A 13,905-nucleotide genomic window follows, 5' to 3' on the forward strand; every position below is an offset into this window, starting at 1 on the left:
TACTTCAGCGTGAGAGACCGTGTAACCCTTTAAAATCTATCTTCCAAAGACCATTGAAGGACATAAAAAGTACTTGTGAGATAAACTTCTGACGTTAAAAAGTGTTGGCCCCAAAATTGCATGTAGTGTCTGGTCTCCACTATATTAAATACATATTTCTAAAAAGAAGACTAACTGGGACGCAATAAAATATTAACTGTTTTCCTCTGCGTGGAAGGAAGATGAATAACTTGTATTTTCCAAATTTTCTACAGGGAGCGTTTGTTACTTTACAGACACACAGGCACATATATCTACTCTAAATCTATTCACAGTATTGTGTATATTATATATAATATTATATATGTATTGTATTTATAGTATATATAATTTTACTGGATCTTCGGGATCTTTCAGATTTTTTGCTACCTCAGCATCGCCAGGATATTAATTCCCTGCTTGCCCGAGGCCGGTCTCTGACTTTCTAAGAAGACAGTGGTAACTGGTTCCGATGGACAGGGTGGAGCTCCTGGGGCCCTCTGAGCACCTGGGGAGAAGGCTGGGGTTGCCTCTGGCCTGTGCCTGCCCTCCAGGCTCGGCCTCTAGGGAGGGGCCAAGGTTCTCTGAAGGAGGTTAAAGCCCTTCTTTGTGTGAATGGCCTTTTAGGGAGCAGAGGGAGGGGCGGCTGTGACATCACAGGCTTCAGTCAGGAGGCTCGGAAGGAATTTGTCCTGCTTGAGCCAGTGCGCAGGAATCCGTCTGGAAAAAGAGGCAGTTCCGACTGGGGACGTTTGAGACACGCACTGTGGGCAGGGTAAGCCGAGTCTGCTGACCTATCTTACTGTCCTTTTCTTTTCTAATCTGGAAGGAACGGGTTCCTTCCCGGGGCCCGTCCTGGTGGAGGGGGACTCAGAGTCGGGACTGTAGGGCTGTGCTGCAGAGTCCTTTCCCTCTAGAGGCAGAGTGGGCAGCTGAGCTCCGACTGGCAACTTGCTTGTCTTGGAAATCTCGTCAACTGCCCCAGCTTGCAAGTTAAATGACAGAGAGGAAGCGCAGCACCACGCGTCCAGTGCGTGCAGAGATGCACACATGTGGCACACGAGGCCGGGACGATGGTGCGTGAGGGTGTCTGCGAAAGAGAACCTGTGTGTCTGTCCTTGTCCGGAACAGAAGCAAGCGACCCAGTGACTCTGGTGACTAGTTTTCTAGTTAACGCCTTGTATTTATTTGGTCTGTAACGAGGCCGAGCTGTGGGACCCGCCACGTTCACGGAGTGACTCGGGGCTTTCTGGGGAATGTGTGTGCCTGTGTCCTGTAGGAGCCCAGGGAGTGGGAAGAGAACCTCATCAGCTCCGTTCATGTGCACAGTGTCATCTGTGGACAAAGGGTTAAGCTCAGAGGCTTCTGGCACCGTTTCCTCTTTTCTCTTGGCTCTCTGCCTCAACATAGTGGATTGGTGCTGGGTCCACAGTGGTGCTCAGCTTTTGCTCTCTGCCATTAGTGGTTGGCCAGGCAAGAGCCCAAGATCCTGAACTATTTTAAAACCAAGAGGGACACAGCTGAGTTATAAAGAACTAAAGCCGGACTTGCTTTTGCTTTCGGCAGAATTAGTTACCCTAGAAATTTCTGGCTGCAGGAGCCAGAGTTCCCTCTGAGGCCTTGATGTTGGTTTATTCTGGAGGTGGGGACTGCCCTGTAAAATCGTCTCATGGAGAAAAGGGCCTCTGGGGAGAAGAGCATCTGAGGACTCCTTGACAGAGCTCGGAGTTTGTTGCATTGAGGAGGAAGTGAAGCTTGACCTTCTTGGAGCAGAAACGAAGCATCTTTCCTCAGTTGGGGCAACCCTAAAGCCTCCCAGCCGTTCCCAGTCACTCCTGTGGGGAGTGGATCTCCAGGCAGCTGAAAGAAACAAACCTTTCACCAGTTGCTATAGAAAAGGAAACAGCTTCCTTCCTCCCTCCAACCCCCCTGGCTCCCCACCCCCATCTTCAGTTGCTTTCACAGAAAGCCCAAGCTGTAAATGTGTTAATCAAACGACACCTTGACATATTCCAGATGTGCAGCCTGACATCTGAGCCGGTGACTTTGGAGCTGGGTTAAGGGGATACTATTAATAGGGCAGGCTGTGGTCTTGGGGAGACTCCATGACGTTATAAATTGACCACGTTCCTTCAACAGAAGTGTGAGCCAAGACGTATTTTGTTTCCAGTGAAGGAAGGTTCTAGAAGTATTTTCGTCCCATCTTCAAGCCCGTATCTATACTCTAAGGCTGTATCTGTACTCTAAGCCAGAGAGATGGTGATGCCACAGAAGCTCTCAGCAAGAAAGGCTGGGCCTGTAAGAGCAGGAACATCTTTTTAGAACTGTCCCAGTCATATTTAGCTGGGACATTTATGCTTCACGGCAGGAGGTCCAAGAGCCATTGTTAGTGTTAGCTCCCTGGATCAGGGGTCAGAGCTTAACTCAGAGTTTAACCCTGAGTCCGCCTGGTCTGACTTTAGCCTGCAACTGCCCAGGAGTGCTCAGGGTCTTTAAATCTGGCACGTTTCCATCAACCAGGAAGGGGTCCTTCTCGGGCTTCTGGCTTCCCACCGTCAACCTAGGCCCCTGGTCCTCTAGGCCGGAAGAATCGCTGCGAGGGGGCAGAAGAGGAAAGGCCTTTGGACTGGAATATGGCCCAGGCTATCACCTCTCCCCTCCTCTTCCTGGCCAAAGCCTGAAGCCAAACCAAGGAAGGAAGCAAGACATTCTCAGACATTCCCATTCTCTGCTCCCTCACAGGGCTGGGTGGAAGGGGACTACTCAGAGGCCCCCCGCACTTTCTCCGGCCTGCCCCCAGCTTGCCATCTTCAGCAGGGAGGGTCCGAGGAGCTGCAGGCCAGCTGCTGAGGAATTTGGGCACTCCCAGTTTTCTTCATAAACTCTTTCTAGCCAGCCCGGTGTGTGCTGTTGTACAGGGCTGGGATTTTCTTCCGACTTAGCACTTTCTTTGCCTCGTACTTTTTTCTCTCTTTGGAGATTTCCTTGGGAATCTCTGCCTCCAAGGCTGTACGCTCCTTGCTGCTGAGTAGGGACCACCTCAGAGCTCAGGGGACCCCACCCCACCAGGGCCCCGCCCAAAGCTTACCACTCAGCAGGTTCCCAGGGCATGCTTATCCTCATAGGAATGCACTTTGACCTCTTCAGCCTCTGGGCTCCCCTCCCACACTCCTGAAGTTCCCTCAGCTTAGGGAGTCCCTCTGCCCCAGATCTCCAGACCTTAGCTCCAGTCTGGTCCCTCCAACTCTGATAAAGTTCAGGAGAGTAATGTGGACATCTTTGCAGCCTCCATGAGCCGGGTTGCATCCCTTCCTTCCGTTTATCTTCGTGATAGAAATAACAGCCAGGAAGTTGAATCCTGTAAGAAGCATTTTAGATGGTTCCACCACATGGACCACAGAACCAGTTCTCTGCTGTGAGAGCAATTGAGCCCTGTGTAGTCAAAACTCGACTTAGGAAAAGAGAGAAAGGGTAAGAAGGGAAAACGGAGATGCTCTCTGGTTTCACAGCTATGCGGAAGTTTTATTTTATAGCCACGCCTCTGTTCCCTGGCCAAGAATGAGTTTGTATTTTTGGTGGAACTTAAAAATAACTGGATTAAAGGATCAGGTCACCTATTACCTGGGGAAAAGTCTTTCTAATTTAAATAGCATGGCCTTAGTAGGAAGTAATCTGGGTTATTCAGAGTAGGAAGCTGGTTGTGCAGCCTGCCGCTGATGTTTGAGTGATTTGGGTCACACCAGGCATTTAGGCTAGGAGCCTGGGAGGTCACAGCTGGTAACAGGCTGGGTCAAGAGGTAACAGCCTGAGGGTGGTGGGGAGGTGGGTGGGGAAGCTGTGAATACATTTGAGTAGAAGTTACAGCTTCCTGCTTGTCCTTGTAGCAAAGGACAGCTTTTTGGTAACCCCCTGGTCCCAGCCATATCTGCTAAGGAAAATGTACCTCCTTCAAGTTCTTTCAGCTCATGATACGCCCAGCAGCAGACGCAAGGAAGAGAGAGCATACTGGCGTCCATCACCCCAGCTGGGCAGCTGTCAGGACCCTGATGTGTTTTCTGGGCAAATTACACAGTCTTCTAGAATCTCGCCTGTGCTGTTGACTCTGTGGTGTTGGGAAGGAGTCACAGCCTTTATGCATGGTGTCTATTGCAATGTCTGGGATGTGGGGTATTAATATTTTGCCCCTGGGTTGTCGTGGAGGAAGCAGAGGACTCTCCTCAGAGGCCGGCTGGAAAGGTAAAATTCCCAGACCGTGCAGGAAGTCAGCACCCTCATTTCTAACTAGGGGGCCTACAGGGAGAGCAAAAGAAAGGAAGCTGAAACTAAGTCTCCAGGAAGTCTGTCTCAGTTCCTTTCTGAATAAATGGTGGGGAGGGGTCTCTGACTTCTGAAGCCAAATTGCGTGTCTCCCATCACTTCTAGAGATACAGGTATGCAAACGGTCAACCAGAAAGCCAAGTGAATACTCTTTTAAGTCTATCCACCCTTCTTAACATAGCCCTAATCATTTTGGAAGCCTGCTGTCACTGAGAACACTTTTTGGAGTATTAGGAGAGAATTTTGAAGAACCGGCCTTCAAATCCTGTCTTTGCCACTTCCTAGCCAGGTGATCTTGGGAAAAATCTTTCAATTTCTCTAAACCTCAGATTCTAAAGTTTTAAAACTAAAGTTTTGCATACAAAAGGGCCTTGTTGCAAGTATCAGCCCGGATCGTGTATGTTTGTGTACTATGAACAGAGTGTGTCCGCGGTAAAATGGAGATGTGACGGGGCACCTGGGTGGCTCAGTCGGTTGAGCATCCGACTCCTGATCTCAGCTCAGGTCACGATCTCACAGTTTGTGGGTTCGAAATTCGCACTGGGCTTCATGCTGAAGCCTGCTTGGGATTCTCTCTCTCCCTCTCTCTCTCTCTCTGCCCCTCCCCCATTCTCTCTGTGTCTCCAAATAAATAAACTTTAAAAAAATGGGGATGTGACACTCACAGTGTGCCCACCAAACAGGCTCATTGTGCTGCCTCATTCACTTGTACATCTGTGCAGCTAGTAGTGTATTGGCAATGGTCCAGGTTCTGTTCAGGCCAATGTGTGACCCCTCCTCTGCTTCCGATGTGACTGGAAAAGATTAGGGAGGTTAGAGATGCCTTAGGTCTGACTTCTAGCCTTGCCTCTCGGCCTTTCCCCTGTAATTGCCTCATGTGGATTTCTTCTCAAAATGAAAACTTTCCCATCACGCCCTGCTCCTCCCCACAAAAAGTCAACCAGCTCCCAGAGAGAATTTAATAATGGTCATTTACACTTCCGTGTAAAATTGCTTAATAATAAGGAACATTTGCATTAAACACTTCGCGGTATACATAGTACTTTTAAACACATTATCTGCTCTAATTCCCGAAACAGATTTGAGAGATCTTGTTACAAGTCCTGCTTACAAAGGAGTTACAGTCTGCCAAGGAGAGTCCCATGATTGTCTTGCATAGGGTCTGGCAGAACTTTCATAGGCGATCCCGGGCAGCACCCATATTGTAAACTAACCCATACTAATTTGTTTTGCATAACTATTAAACACGTTTTGGTAAATAGCGGCAGCTTGAGACAAAACCTGGCTACCGGGTTATAATAAAAGCACGTCTTGTACTGAGTTCTGGCACCCATACAGACGTTTATTAAGCAACCATTTGTAAAAGTAGGCATAAAACCTACTGTCTGTAACCTCAAAGAAATCCCAGCTCCTGAAGATTCTAGATGCTCCAGCCCCACCTTGCATGAAGACAGGTTTTACAAGGCAGGATTCCCTTACCCTATAGGGGTTAATAAACCATTAAAGTCCTCTGAACCTAAAGGCAGAGAAAGAGCCATTTAGCTTTTAGGCTCAAAGCACCATCCCTAAGGGTGTACAAGCCCCCTTCCCCTGCCCTGCTCACTCTGTCTGTAAATCTATTTCGGGAAAGGACGGAGAACATCTCTAATCCGCAAATTTGAACACCACCAACTTCACCAGATTTCCAGTTTTTATCATGCTAATTGAAAAGCCACTAATTTCACTGATGAAAACCCATTTCTCACCTTAATGATGCCAGTTGGCAATGCCTCAGGGGGCCATGGGAGTTAAAGAGAGCCAAACTACCCAGGAAGGAAGCCATCTGTGGAGCCTGGAATTTCTGATTAGATCCTGGTTGACCACTCCTAGAGTGTATATTCCCAGTTAGGTTGGCTATCTGCTTCTGAATGTAATTTAAACTAAGTTCAAACACACACATACAGCTGTATTATATTGTCTCTGCCCACATCTTCTAAAGTAAATAGTAGACGTCCTGACCAGCTATTAGCTATTTGGGGAAGCCAGTAGGCTGGCAGATATTATGTGTTGCGTTCTACAAGGCCTCCACCTGGAGGGTTAGCAGGGGCAGTCCAAAGAGGGTGCCCCTTAGCACCCTTTGAAAATCCAGTTTGCTCGGTTTTGTTTTTGTTTTTGTTCTGTTTTGCATTGAGGCACAGTTGATTTCAGAAGGACTTCCCAGTCCCCTTGATGAATGTGTACTTTATCTGAATCCGGAATCAGGTTCACCTTATCTGAAGCATAGGGAAGAGTCTAGTCTTTTTAATCTTCGAAGGGAGCACTGAGCATTTGTTGGTTTGAGCAAGACATCATTTAATGACACCAAGCCCAGATTCCTGCCACTTCTGTTTACCTGGTGTAGTTTACAGGTGGCTTTGATTGTATCAGGCCATCTTGCGTGAAGGTAAATTCCTCCAGTTGAGAATAGAACTCAGGAATTTGCTCCTTTGTTATAACTGTTGCCTAACTTTCCAAAAACTCAGGATCTCTGAGGCATGGTTGTGAATCAGTAAGTCAGGGTTATCTCTTTAATTACTTCTACCTTGATTGGGGTGTAGAGCTGCTACTCTCTGAAGTACATGGGACAGAGTGTCAAGAAGAATGTTCTGAATTTATGGAAAGAAGCGGGAGGAGCCCCCTTGTAACGGGAAGGAGAGAGAGCCGCTTTCCTGTTTACACCCTCCAGTGCCTAGATTTTTTACACAAGTGTATTGGAACGGAATCATGTCTCAGTACATTGGGACTCCAAACTCTGACTTTTAAGCAGTAATCAGCATTTGTAAAATCTTAGTTTGACCCATCATAGAAGATATTCAAGGAATGAGACTCCTCATTTCTGACGAAAAGCTGATGGTAGTCTTTTTGACATTGCGAAAATGTATTGTCAGAAGCTGTTCTCAGACTTTTAAAGTTTTGAATTGGAACACTTGCTACTTCAGAAAGTATGCCTTGAAAAGGGTTGGTATACTTTTTAAGTTCTGAGACAGAAAAAAAATGCTGGCAGAGCATCTCCTAGCTCATTGTCCGGCGCTTGAATGGACGTACCCAGGAGAAAGAGACAGCGTGCTCTTGGGCAGTGCTGTGGAGGGGGTTCAGGACCTTCTATCCCTGTGATTAGCAACAGGAGAGAACTATAGGTGAGTTTTTCACTCCTCCTGACAAGACGAAATAAACTCCAAAAGAGACTTAGGGCTTCCTAGGAAGTCCAATTTTTGTTAAGAAAAAAAGTGTCTCCTGGAGCTTATTGTTGCCGCTAATCTCATTATGACCCCACAAAATAAGCTTCCTGCATGTTTAATGAATGGATTAATGACCAAATGAGCTATAGAATGAATTATTTGCCTTTTAAATTCCTTTAATGCTATGTCACCCTCTTTCCTCTTATGCCAACTACTCTAAAATACTTTATGTTCAATAGGGCAGTGATTTTCAACCATTTTTCAGTTCCAGCAACTTCCTACCATTTTCCTATCTTCCCTCCTCCGCCCCCAGAAGCCAAATAGGATACAGGAAAAGCTCTCCTTATTCCCATAAAGACTGTTAGCAGTAAATCATTGACTAAATGAAGCTGGGGTGGGAGACTCACAGATAATCTGTCTCTCACTGTAGCAGTGCCTTGTGTCTCTTTTTGTTGGTCTCTTTATTCCAGTAATAGCTTTCCATGGAGTGGGCTAATTTTGACATAGGTTTATTTGAAATTGAATGGCAGCCAGTAAGTGGCAGGCACTCAAATTTTCTGTAATTCTTAGGGTGCCTGGGTGGCTCAGTCGGTTAAGCATACCCCTCTTGATTTCAGCTCAGGTCATGATCTCCTGGTCATGAGATCAAGCCCCGAGTCAGGCTTGGTGCAGAGCACAGAGCCTGCTTGGGACTCTCTTTCCCTGCCCCTCCCCCACTCATTCTTTCTTTCTCTCTCACAATAAATAAATAAAACTTAATATTTTTTCTGTAATTCTTAATGACATAGATACTACTGGCGATTGCCTTGCCAAAAGAAAGTCTAGTTAATGTTTTTAAAAGGCAGTAAAAATGTCTTTGACATGACTCTTGATGTCACTCTAAAGATAAAAGAACCATTAGCTAATGGTAAAAAAATAAAATAAAATAAAGATATTAGCATTATAAATATTAATGGTATTAAAGGACCAGATTTGGACAAAGACCAGAACTAGACTGGAAGTTCATCCAAGACCAGAAGGTATTGACAAAAGAATCATTGTTACCTATTCCTAAAGAAGGAACATATATTACTTGATTGATTTAAGTCTAAAGGAGAATGTAAAAAATGAAGAGTGAAAGAAACCACCTGTTCATGGGTGACCTTCCAGCTCATGGATGACCTTCTAGGTCATGGATGACCATGAGAGTTTTCAGCATTCTGACAGAAGTGCAGAGCATGTGGGGTAAACTCGCATGCTGTTTAAGTCTCATGAACAAATCCATAATTATGAACCTTCCTTGGAAGTGTTTTGAAATGAATCTCCTGAGAATCATCCTGAGGTGGTGTTTTAATATTATGTTCTAAGAGTTTAAAATTGTTCACAACCGATGCAAATGAAAATGGTACCATCTTGCAGTTTTTGCATTGTACTAGGTCAGTAATACGAGGCATACTCTAGACTCAAGAGAGGAAGACAAGCCTGACCAAGGTGTCAGTGAAATTCTTGAGGAACACTCAAATTAAGCTTACAATTTACCACTGAATTTTCTGAGATAAACCAGAATCCTTGGGTATGAAAAAAAAATCCTCCTAGAATTTGAAAATTAATTTTACTAATGCCAAAAAAGAAATCACATGGGATTGGTGAAAATATAGGATTTATTTCAAAACATTAAAAAGATGTGGTTTTTCTTATTGAACAATAAGATTGGAGCTATCACATATAGTGCATTTTAGGAACTGGAGAATTGCTGCTGGCTACTAACTTTTCAAAGCAGCCCTCACTCCTTAACTAAGGAGTGTTGTTTTGATATAGTCCCAGAGAACAGAACTATACAGTCAGTGGCTTTGGTTACGGTGTTTATAATGTACATGATCGATTAAGAGCCATTGCACTGGGGCCCTGTAGCTGTTAAGGAGCCATTGAAGGAATCTACTGTTTTCCAGTATTTTCTCTTGGAAAAATTTTCCAGGAAGTTTCTCGTCTCCAGAAATATTGCATTACATATGGCAGAGGATTTCAATAAAAATCGCTGATGCCAAAGGACCTTCTTGCTCTACTTGGGGACACACAAATAGTCCTATTACATTTCTGCAGTTGTTTGCTATTAAGATGTTTTATTAAATTCTGGTACAATTCCTGTATAATCTTTTCTACTTTAGAAGATATTTGAGCAATGCCTTCAAATGATCTGAATCTTAATTTACTTTTAAATTTAAGAATGGGACTGGCATTTATTGAACGTTCTCTGGACCCCCAGTAAACAAAGCAGAATCTGTAACATCGAGAGGTTTATGAATGAATTACCACAGCAAAATGAATATGCGAAGAATTATTAGAAGCGAAATCTCTGTTCCAAAGAACTTGTCATTGCTTCAGTTTTTCTTCCAGTGAGTTACCAGTTAATTTCTCAGGGTTCGCCTCCATAAGAGATTTAATAGCTAACCCTGACCTTTGTTGTCTGTTTATTTCAGAAGCCTCCCCAGCTTTCTGAGGATGATGTCCGGCTAAAAAACGAGAGAGACAATTGCAGCGTCAGCCCCCTGGAGCCTGCAACCAGCTCCCTTCCCCCAGATCACAAAAACATGGAAATTGAAGTCTCTGTTGCAGAATGTAAAAGTGTTCCTGGAATCACCTCTACCCCGCCTTCCATGGACCACCCCTCCCCTTTCTACTCACCCCCCACAATGGCCTCCTCGCTGATCACCATGAATCTCTGGATAATGATGTGGCCAGAGAGATCCGCTATCTAGACGAGGTGCTGGAGGCCAGCTGCTGCGATTCTGCTGTGGACGGAACTTACAACGGCACGTCGTCCCCAGAGCCTGGAGCAGTTGTCGTGGCGAGCAGTCGAAGCCCACCTGCCCACACAGCCATCCAGCCAGAACTCACGGAGAGGGCAGTGGGCAGACAGGCCCCTCCTCACATCGAGTTCAGCACAAGCAACTCTGACGCCATGGCAGAAGGTGGAAAAGCCAACGGCCACTCGCCTGACCAGCCCCAAGATCTGCTGGGGGACGGCCTCCAGGCACCCGCGAGCCCCAGCTCCTCCACTAGCTCGCGGTGCTCGGGCCGTGACGGGGAGCTCACGCTCACCACACTGAAGAAGGAGGCCAAGTTTGAGCTGCGTGCCTTCCATGAGGACAAGAAGCCCTCCAAGCTCTTTGAGGATGACGAGAATGAGAAGGAGCAATTCTGTGTCAGAAAAGTGAGGCCTTCGGAAGAGATGCTGGAGCTGGAAAAGGAAAGGAGGGAACTCATCCGGAGCCAGGCCGTGAAAAAGAATCCTGGCATCGCGGCAAAATGGTGGAATCCTCCCCAGGAAAAAACCATTGAGGAGCAGCTGGACGAGGAACATCTGGAGTCGCACAAAAAGTACAAGGAGCGCAAGGAGAGGAGGGCGCAGCAGGAACAGCTGCTGATGCAACAGCAGCAGCCGCCCCCAGCCCAGCTCTGCGCGGTCCCTGTGGCCTCCCGTGACCAGGCCAGCGCGGCAGAAAACGTAAAGGAGGACATCGTCACCGAGCAGATAGACTTCTCTGCCGCTCGCAAACAGTTCCAGCTCATGGAGAGTTCCAGGCAAACAGTGGCCAAGGGCCAGAGTACACCTAGGCTCTTCTCTATCAAGCCCTTTTATAGGCCTCTGGGGTCAATCAACTCAGACAAGCCACTGACCATCTCGAGACCAGCTTCCGTCGGGGGCCTTCCAGAAGACAGTGGTGCATCAGCAGCCAAGGGGCAGCAGAAAGCCAGCTGTGCCCTGGAGAGTCAGCCTGCGGGGGGAAGCCAGGGCAGCACAGCTCCTCAGGGGAGGGAAGGGCCCTACAGTGAGCCTTCCAAACGTGGGCCCTTATCCAAACTGTGGGCAGAGGATGGGGAGTTTACCAGTGCCCGGGCCGTCCTCACTGTGGTCAAGGATGACGACCCTGGGATCTTAGATCAGTTTTCAAGGTCAGTCAATGTCTCTTTGACCCAAGAGGAGCTTGACTCTGGTTTGGATGAATTGTCAGTGAGGTCCCAGGATACCACTGTCTTGGAGACCCTGTCCAACGATTTTAGCATGGACAACATCAGTGACAGCGGGGCCTCCAATGAGACAACCAATGCCCTCCAGGAGAATTCACTGGCTGATTTTTCTCTGCCTCAGACTCCACAAACTGACAACCCTTCAGAGGGCCGAGGAGAAGGCGTCTCCAAGTCCTTTAGCGATCACGGTTTCTATTCCCCTTCATCCACACTGGGAGACTCTCCATCGGTTGATGATCCCTTGGAGTATCAGGCTGGTCTCCTGGTGCAGAATGCCATTCAACAAGCCATAGCCGAGCAAGTGGATAGAGCTGTGTCCGAAACCAGCAAGGGTGGGACAGAACAGCAGGGACCTGGAACAACTCTAGAGGAAGCTGGCACTGGGGCTCCCAGTTCAGAGAAGCCTCAGAGCATGTTTGAGCCGCCTCAGGTGTCTTCTCCTGTTCAAGAGAAGAGGGAGGTATTACCAAAGATTCTGCCTGCTGAAGACCGGGCACTCAGGGAAAGGGGGCCCTCCCAGCCACTGCCAGCCGTACAGCCCAGTGGCCCAATAAACATGGAGGAGACTAGACCGGAAGGGAGCTATTTCAGCAAGTACTCAGAGGCAGCTGAGCTGAGGAGCACAGCCTCGCTCCTGGCCACTCAAGAGTCCGATGTGATGGTTGGGCCCTTCAAGCTGAGGTCAAGGAAGCAGCGGACTTTGTCCATGATCGAAGAAGAGATCCGAGCAGCTCAAGAAAGGGAAGAGGAACTGAAGAGGCAGAGGCAAGTCTTGCAGAATACCCAGAGTCCCAGGGCAAAGAATGCCCAATCGCTGCCCTCCCGAACGTCATGCTACAAAACCGCTCCAGGTAAGTGAAGTGCGCACCAGAGACAGACGCCGTGGGAATCGGTTGATTCCAGCTTATGTGTTTCTTTGTGGAGCCTCCTCTGGGTGTGGCTAGAATTAGTGTCGGGGGCACTGACACAAGGGTTTTTGTATCCAGGGACATGCAAGTGGAGTCAGAAGAACCCTGGGCCTGGACGGTGTGCCATTTCCCAGAGGATGCAATGGCTCCTTTCCCATCATTCTGTTCCGGGTTTGGTTTAGTAGAGAATTGTTCTCTTTTGTTTGAAAGGGCTGCCTCTGGCTGAGGGAGGGGCAGTGTGTCAGAGTGAGCCCATGTGTGGACTGTGTTGGAGTCAGTAGCTTGACCCTTAGCATCTGTAGTTAAATCGAACCCATCTGATTTGGAGGACGTGCTCTACTAATGCCGTCTGAGTGCCAGGTTCTTTCCTAGCAATGGCAGTCATGACCCACGGTTGCGGATCGACCATAGATGTTTTTGTCCCTCTTCTGTACGATTGGATTGGTCTTCCTTTTAGTCATCACGGTGCCATTTCTTTGGAATCAGGGGTGGTCTCATTCATTCTTATCCTATGACACATTTGGAGAAATTGACTCTTTGTAAAGGCAGGTCTTTAGTCCCCTCCCATTGCCTGGGCAGTCCCTTTGTATACTTTGTGTAAATGGCTGGTGTTAAGTATGGTGGTAATGTTGCTACCATTATGGACAACAGCGTGACCAGTTTTTGTTTCCCATTTGGATATGATGGCAATCAGAGATCTGCACGTCCTGCTGCAGAGAAGTGCTACTCAAAATGTGATCTGGGCTAGTCCACGGACTGTTCGTTACCGGTCCATGCCGAGAGTAAAGTACAGACATTGAGAGCAAGCATTTGAAAATTCTTGTCGCAATTTGGTATTGTCCTCAAATCCAAGTGTGGAGTTTTGTGCTTTTTTTAAAGTATTGGTTCATAGTGGACTGAGGGGTAACTTCTTTCACTGGAGACTATCTAAAAAGCATTACCCTAACATATAATTGTTGGCGTTTGACTTGGTTTATCCAGATCTTATTCCCACCTTGACACTTGGCTTCCATCAAATCTACAGTGACTCAAGGTAACTCTTTTGATTATTAATTTTTAAATTTTGAAACAGTCTCAACCTTAAGTTCCCAAGTACAGTACAAATATCTCTTGTTATGAACCATTTGAGAATAAATTGCCAACATGATCTCCGTCGTCCTCAATTTTATAGAATATGCTCATTTTGGATTTGTCTATGCTTTCACATGAGTACATGTAGGTTATGCATCTTTGGTAGGACTACCACAAAAATGATGTTATTTCTTCTCACTGTGTCCAATCAGGGACAGATGTTGACTTTTTTTCATATAATATTAACTTGGATCACTTGATTGAGGGAGTGTCTTATAAGGTTCTAGAGTAAAATTACTTTGTCCTTTGTAATTAATAAATATTCTGGGGCCTCTGGGTGACTCAGTCAGTTAAGTGTTCGACTTCAGCTCAGGTCATGATCTCAT

The 13,905-nt window shown here is 46.8% G+C and overlaps 1 protein-coding gene across 1 annotated transcript in view; it reads left to right on the forward strand.

Annotated features, from left to right (window-relative positions):
- Window positions 1–13,905, forward strand: part of PALM2AKAP2 (PALM2 and AKAP2 fusion) — a 448,509-nt gene that overhangs the window by 403,345 nt on the left and 31,259 nt on the right. The window contains 2 exon segments of the mRNA XM_043566474.1: window positions 9,989–10,190; window positions 10,193–12,391. Coding sequence (XP_043422409.1) covers window positions 9,989–10,190; window positions 10,193–12,391 — 2,401 coding nt within the window.

Source organism: Prionailurus bengalensis, chromosome D4, assembly GCF_016509475.1.
Source record: "Prionailurus bengalensis isolate Pbe53 chromosome D4, Fcat_Pben_1.1_paternal_pri, whole genome shotgun sequence".
Lineage (NCBI taxonomy): Eukaryota > Metazoa > Chordata > Mammalia > Carnivora > Felidae > Prionailurus > Prionailurus bengalensis.